Source organism: Platalea leucorodia (genome assembly GCF_965183815.1).
Source record: "Platalea leucorodia genome assembly, chromosome: 9".
In the NCBI taxonomy this organism is placed as follows: domain Eukaryota; kingdom Metazoa; phylum Chordata; class Aves; order Pelecaniformes; family Threskiornithidae; genus Platalea; species Platalea leucorodia.
Genome location: NC_138831.1, coordinates 11415384 through 11421383, shown reverse-complemented (window position 1 = coordinate 11421383; position 6000 = coordinate 11415384). Strand labels below are relative to the sequence as shown.

General features: G+C 58.5%; 1 protein-coding gene across 1 annotated transcript in view; it reads left to right on the top strand.

Annotated features, from left to right (window-relative positions):
• Positions 1–3316: 3316 nt before the first annotated feature.
• RYBP (RING1 and YY1 binding protein) overlaps positions 3317–6000 on the top strand; it is a 42601-nt gene continuing 39917 nt past the window's right edge. The window contains exons 1-2 of the mRNA XM_082321493.1: positions 3317–3489; positions 4445–4570. Coding sequence (XP_082177619.1) covers positions 3458–3489; positions 4445–4570 — 158 coding nt within the window. The 5' untranslated portion in view covers positions 3317–3457. The remainder of the gene's footprint in view (positions 3490–4444; positions 4571–6000) is intronic.

The following is a 6000-nucleotide window of genomic DNA, read 5'->3' as shown; positions in this document are numbered from 1 at the left end:
CTGAGCTCCCAGCATAGGCTGTGGCAGCCAGGTTGGTCTGAGAGGTTCGTGCCCTGCTCTCCCAGCCGCTGTGAGCGTGCCTGCCCCGGTGCCGTGTCTCTGGTCATGCCCTGGAAGCATCTGCAACCAGTGTCTCTTTACAAGGTTATTGTCGTTAAAAATACGCGTGGCGGGGGAAAGGGAGAGGTGGAAAGAAGTGGATTAACAGGATCCTCTTGCAGTTGAGAGTGCTCTCAAGCAAGCAGTTGCACGCAGTTGGCACTGCTGAGAAGGCAGCATCTTCTGGAGGCAAGGGTGGGAATTTCTTCTGCTGGATTTGCCACCAACTGAACAGCACCATGGAGTCTAAAACATTTAGCTGGAACAGGTTTGTTTTGAAAATTGGTGCCATAGATTCACATATGAGTCTAGAAATTTATTCCTTTCACTTTTCAAACCAAGAGTGCTGGAGTTAATGAGAAGAAATGCTAAATGACTTGCCCAAGGCTGCCTTGCAAGCACACAAGGGCCCAACCTCCATTAAAAATCCCCAAATGCTCAGTGGGGTGCACTGCCACACCACCTCGGTGAATTTTGAAGCCGGCAGGATAACTGACTGTGCTAACACCACGGTGTGAAAGAAATACCCCACCAAGGCAGTTGTAATTCAGTTTGACTGTATTTTCAGCCCTGACTTCTGCCAGTGGTTCCTTTCTCGGTGTGTTGGTGTCTGGAGGGGTGAACAGGGAAGCGCTGCCCGCAGGATGCAGCATCCCAAAAACTCCAGCTGGATCAATGCACGAGCCCACCGGTGGCCACGGCACTCCTCCAGGAACGGTCTGTGAAGGTAGAGACACCCGACTGCGGCTTGAAGAGTGTTTAACAAACTGGGAATGATCATTTCCCATTGCATGTACGTGATTGAATGAAGTCATGCTATACTTGGGTTGCCAAGCTTTTAACACGTGACTTTGAAAGCGTTATTTGCTGAGGAAGGAAGGTTTCCAGGGGAATTGATAATAAAGGATGTAGTAGGTTTTTGGAAAGAAAACAACTTTTGCTATGAAAAGAAAACAGCAACCCTGAAACTTTTTTGAGGAGATAAATTGCTTTCTAAAAATGGGCCATAGCTCCTTCGTGTTCCCGCAATAACTTACTCTGCGCCCGTGGTGGCTGTCGCTCTGCTTAACGCGGCAATGGGGAGCTAAGGGAAGCAGCTGTGGCAGAAAACGGGAGTCAGACCGTGCCTAGATCTCCTCCCGAGTCAAAATTTCAGCGCTTTCTGCCTTTCTGTGCTTCTTCTCAGGTTCTTCACTGGCCTTGTCCCCAACCACGGTGTTTCCGTTGTCCCCATAAACATCATTGCCATGAAGTTCTGGAAGCAATTGCACACCAGGACTCTGCGCTTACCAGACCCCGTGAGCACTGCTGAGTTACTGTTCCCACACAGATTCCCGGAGCAAACGTTACTGCTGTAATCTAAAAGAGCAAAAATGTTTGGAAAACAGCAGATGCAATGGGAAAATGACACTTCCTACATGTGATAATTGCACAACCTTAACTCTGCCCTTGGAGTATGTCTGCTTCTCGCTGTATTGTTCGGGAAGTTGCGTGGTGTAGGAAAAAGCCATTGGAAGTCTTTGCCTGTACAAATCGCAGTTAAATCGGTTGGCAGAGGTGCCAGCAAGGGTTAAATTACCTGTGTGGGGCTCGGGGGGCTGGGTAGGGTAAGTGGGTTACATTAAATACCGAGAGGCGACTGTCAGCACGATTTGACTGTTAAAATGGGCAGTGGTGGAGGGAAAAAAACCTCTCTGGCTTGTGAGTGAGTCCAGATCACCAAAGCTTTGAAGCGCAGGACACACTTATGCTTTCCGCCTGTCATGGTAGGAGGGTATCCTGCCTTAAGACACATACATTGGTTTGCTTTTTAGGTAGCAATTTTCTTTATTTTTTTCTTGTATTCAGCAATAGGTTTTGTTCAGATGTCTTCACCCTCGCCCTGCAGAGCCGCTCCCCGGGCACAGCCCCGTGCAGCCCCCAGACGCCCCTCCTGTCTGCGCTTTCTTGCCTGGGGACGAAGTTTGCTCGTCACGGGCGGGAGCTGTTAGCGTGGCTCAGTCGCCACCGAGAAACTGGGGAAGCACGGTGATAAAATGTCTGCCCTGCGAGGCTTGCGCTCAAGACTTGCGTCTTTATTTATCGCTCATTGCCCCATCCTTCCTCAGCTGTTCGCTGCCCCCGTCTCCTCCTGCCGCCGCTGCTGAGGAACCGGCCCCGCACGAGAAGTGGCTCAGCAAAGACGGCAAGGGCTTCTCCTTGGCACGTCGCCGTCCAGCCCGCCATGCCAGCGCTTCTGCAGGCCCCGAGGGGCAGGGGGGAAACTCGGGGCAGGACTGGCGCTTTTTGGGAAATGCCACTTTTTGCCACCTCGGGAGTTTTGCAGAACCACAGCTTGTGCTTTCGGTGGAGTTGATGGATCATTGAGGGATTGATGGGAACGTTTCTGGAGGACTACAGCAGCGCTGTCGAAATGCCTTCGGCTCTGTGCGGGCTAGCGACCTGACCCAATGCGTTAAGGAAATTCACAGAGGTAGCAGCCGAGGTATCCGTGAGGGCACAGGCACCCGGTGCCCGAGGAAAGGGCAGGGAGCAGGAGCCCGCTCCCGGCTGCCCAGCCCTACAGGGCAACTTCCAGCGCAGCCGCACGGCGGGCGCGGCGCGGTTTGGCCGCCCTTCCCCTCCGGGAGCGGGCCTACGCATCCCCCGTCCCCGCCGCCGGTACCTGCTGCCCCTCCCGCCGCCCCAGCCCGCGCCCGCCCCGCGGGCAGGACGGGGCCGCACGGCCGCGCTCTCCCCTCACGGGCTCCCGCCCGCAGCAGGCCCCGGCCGGGGCGCCGCCGGCCTCAGCCCCGCTCCCCCGGGGACGGGCAGGGGACGAGCCCTCTGAGGGGGAAGGGACGGGAAAGGAAGGGGCCACCCGCCAGCGCCGGCTGAGCGGAGCCCGCCCTCCCGCCGCGGCGGGGTCCCGGTGCGGGGGGCAGCGCCCGCGGCGCGGCGGGGAGGGCGGGAGGGCGAGCGGGAGGCGGCCCGCAGGGGCTCCCGGCCGGGGGCGGAGGGCCGCGGCGGGGCGGGGGTGGGACCCGCCGGGGAGGCGGCGCGGCCCGGCGCGGGGGGCGCTCCCCGCTCTCCTCCCCGCCAGGGCTGGCGGCGGGGCCGCCCCCATTGGCCGCGGCGCGGCGGCGAGCTCCGCCCGCCGGAGCGGCGCGGCGCGGGGAGGGAGAGGAGGGAGGAGGAGGAGGAGGAGGGAGGGCGCCGGGCTGCGCTGCGCTGCTAGTCTGGAGCGGAGCCTGGCAGCGGCAGGAGCGGCGGCGCGGGGGTGCGGAGCAGCCGGAGCCTGCTGGACGGAGGCAGCCCCGTCCCCCTCCCCTCCCCCTCGCCTCTTTCTTTGTGCGCAGGGCAGGGGCGGCCCCGATCCATGGTCATGGGCGACAAGAAGAGCCCGACCAGGTGAGCGGGGGCGCGGGGGGCGCGGGCAGAGGCACCTAAGATGGAGGGAGCGCGGCGGGGGCCGCCCCTGCCCGCCCCTGCCCCGCCGGCGGCGGCGGGCCCGGCTCGGCGCTGGCGCGGCGGGAGGGGATGGCGGTGGGTAGGCCCCTGGCTGGTAGTTGCCTGCGTGTGCTCCGCCGCGGGGGAAGGGGGGGCGCGGCGGCGAGGGGCTCCTAAGATGGAGGGAGCCCGCGGGGAGGGGGGCGGCGTGCCCGCCCGCCCCGCCAGGTACGCGGGGGGCCGGGGCGGGGGGGCTGCGGGCGGGGAGGGAAGGAGGGAGGGAGGGAGGGAGCGAGGGAGGGAGGCTGCTAAGATGGAGGGAGCGTGGAAGGGCAGCAGGAGGCGGAGGAGTGCCGGTGTCTCCCTGCCTGCCGCCGGTGCCAGGGCTGGTCTGGTGCGAGAGCAGCCATGGCGGCTCCCCTCGCTCGCACTCCCGCTCCGCGCACTCGCTGCTCCCAGACAAAGGGAGGTTTAACAAGGTGGAGGAGGGAACGCGCCTCCCAGCCTTCAAACTCTCCCACCCACCCTCCCGCCCTCCCTCCCGGGCAGGGGGGCGGCCCCCGCCGCGGTGCGGGGGGCGCCGGGGGACGCGGCCGGCCCGGCCCGGCTGGATTCGGCCCGGCCCGGCTGGGCCCTCCCGCGGCGCGGGGCCGGGGCCGGGGGCGGAGCGCGGCGCCGCACCGCACCTCTCCGGGCGCCGGCCCCGTAGGTGTTTGCCGGCTGCTCCCGGGCGCGGGGGGAGAGCGGCGGCGAGAGCAGGCGCTGGGTTTCGGGGCTCTGTAACATGGTTTCTCATGTGTGTGTTTTCTTTCTCTCCTCCTCCTCCTCCTCTCCCTCCTCCTCCCGCCGCCTCTCTCCTCCTCCCCAAACACACACGTACACACACACGCTTCCCCTCTCCCTCCCCCTCCTCAAGGCCGAAGAGGCAAGCCAAACCTGCAGCCGACGAAGGCTTTTGGGATTGTAGCGTGTGCACCTTCAGGAACAGCGCCGAAGCCTTCAAATGCAGCATCTGCGATGTCAGGAAAGGCACCTCCACAAGGTACGTCCGCACCTTCCGACGCGGCTTTCGCGCCGCGCTGGGCTGCTTCGACTTGTTGATTTTTATTTTTTTTCTTTTTGCTATTGCCTGCATGTCACCTGGTGGCACCCCCTCTTCCCCCCGATGCCGTCCCTTTTGTCCCTGTTCAAAAGCTTGTGGATTTTCAAAATTCTCTTTCAAGCGTTTAATTGGAGCTGGAAGACATGTTTTGTGGATGTGGCAGTGACCTGAATCTTTGTTGTTCTGTGCTTTTTTGTCGCCGATGTACAGAGGACCTCTCGGAGATGCGTAGGCAGCCAGAAGCGTTCCGACTGTGGTTTGGGGCAGATGGTTTTCTGTGGTTTGGGTGGAGATTTACCTGTGTTTTCTACAGGAGTAGAAATGATTGAGGATTAGGGAGCGAGAAGGGAAACGGCTGAAACTAAAGATGCCATGAGAACAACAGCTCCCTTCCTGAGACGGTGATCTCTTGGTGCCTGTTGTTATCCGAAAGGAATCGGCTTTGTGCTCAGTGTGGGAATGGTGCAGATTTCTGAAAGCTTTAGCTGTCAGGTCTCTCCGATTGCCTTGTGCCAAGTAACTGTTGAAGTCTTTATGAGATGGCAAAGATGACATACAATGGTTAATTTAATTAAACTCCCCTCCCCAAAACTTGCACTCTCGCAGTTCATGGGTTCAGAAAGTTTGTCCTAGAAATACCAGTTGGCACTAAAACAGGCATGTGGTGCTCTGCTTTTTCTCTCTTCTTCTGATTTGTGCTGCCATGTTGACTTCTGATTTTGTTCATATTGTATGTTCCAAATGTGAGTTGCTGTTGCTCTGCTCTGCCAAAGAAGCAGTCCGTAGGATTTCCATTGTGAAAGGCATCATTTTCCTCCTTTGGGTGAAGCAGTGCATTGAGATGCTCTCGTCAGCAGGCTGTTTGCATGACTTGGCTGTCTTGACTTGATTGACAAAGGAGGTGAAAGCGTGTTTGGTTGGTTATTGTCTAAAGCACAGTGCGAACAATGTGAAGTGCCTACATTTTTAATGGGGAGCATGCTTTTGGGCCATTGAAACTCTCTGAGTTGCAGCAACAGAGTGCTGTAGTGCTTCACTGTGTGTTTTATGATGCATGTCGGTTACAAGTATCCCTACGCTTTTTACAAAACACACACGGGTGTTGAACTTAATTTTAAATAGCATAGTTATAGCACTGAATAAGGTTGAGCTTTTGGGACAGTAGTATTCTGTATGCACCTAGAGCTGATTCTTCACTTGTTTTGTTCAATCTTATTTTGTCATGCAACTGAACCTTCACAGCATGCTTGGTTTCTGTGGTTTTCTGTTTCCTTGGCTTCCCCGTTGGCTCAGGTGAAACACGTTGATCCTGCAGTCACCCGGTGTTTAACTGTGCTACTACAGCGCGCAGCCTTGCAGTCACCGAGAGT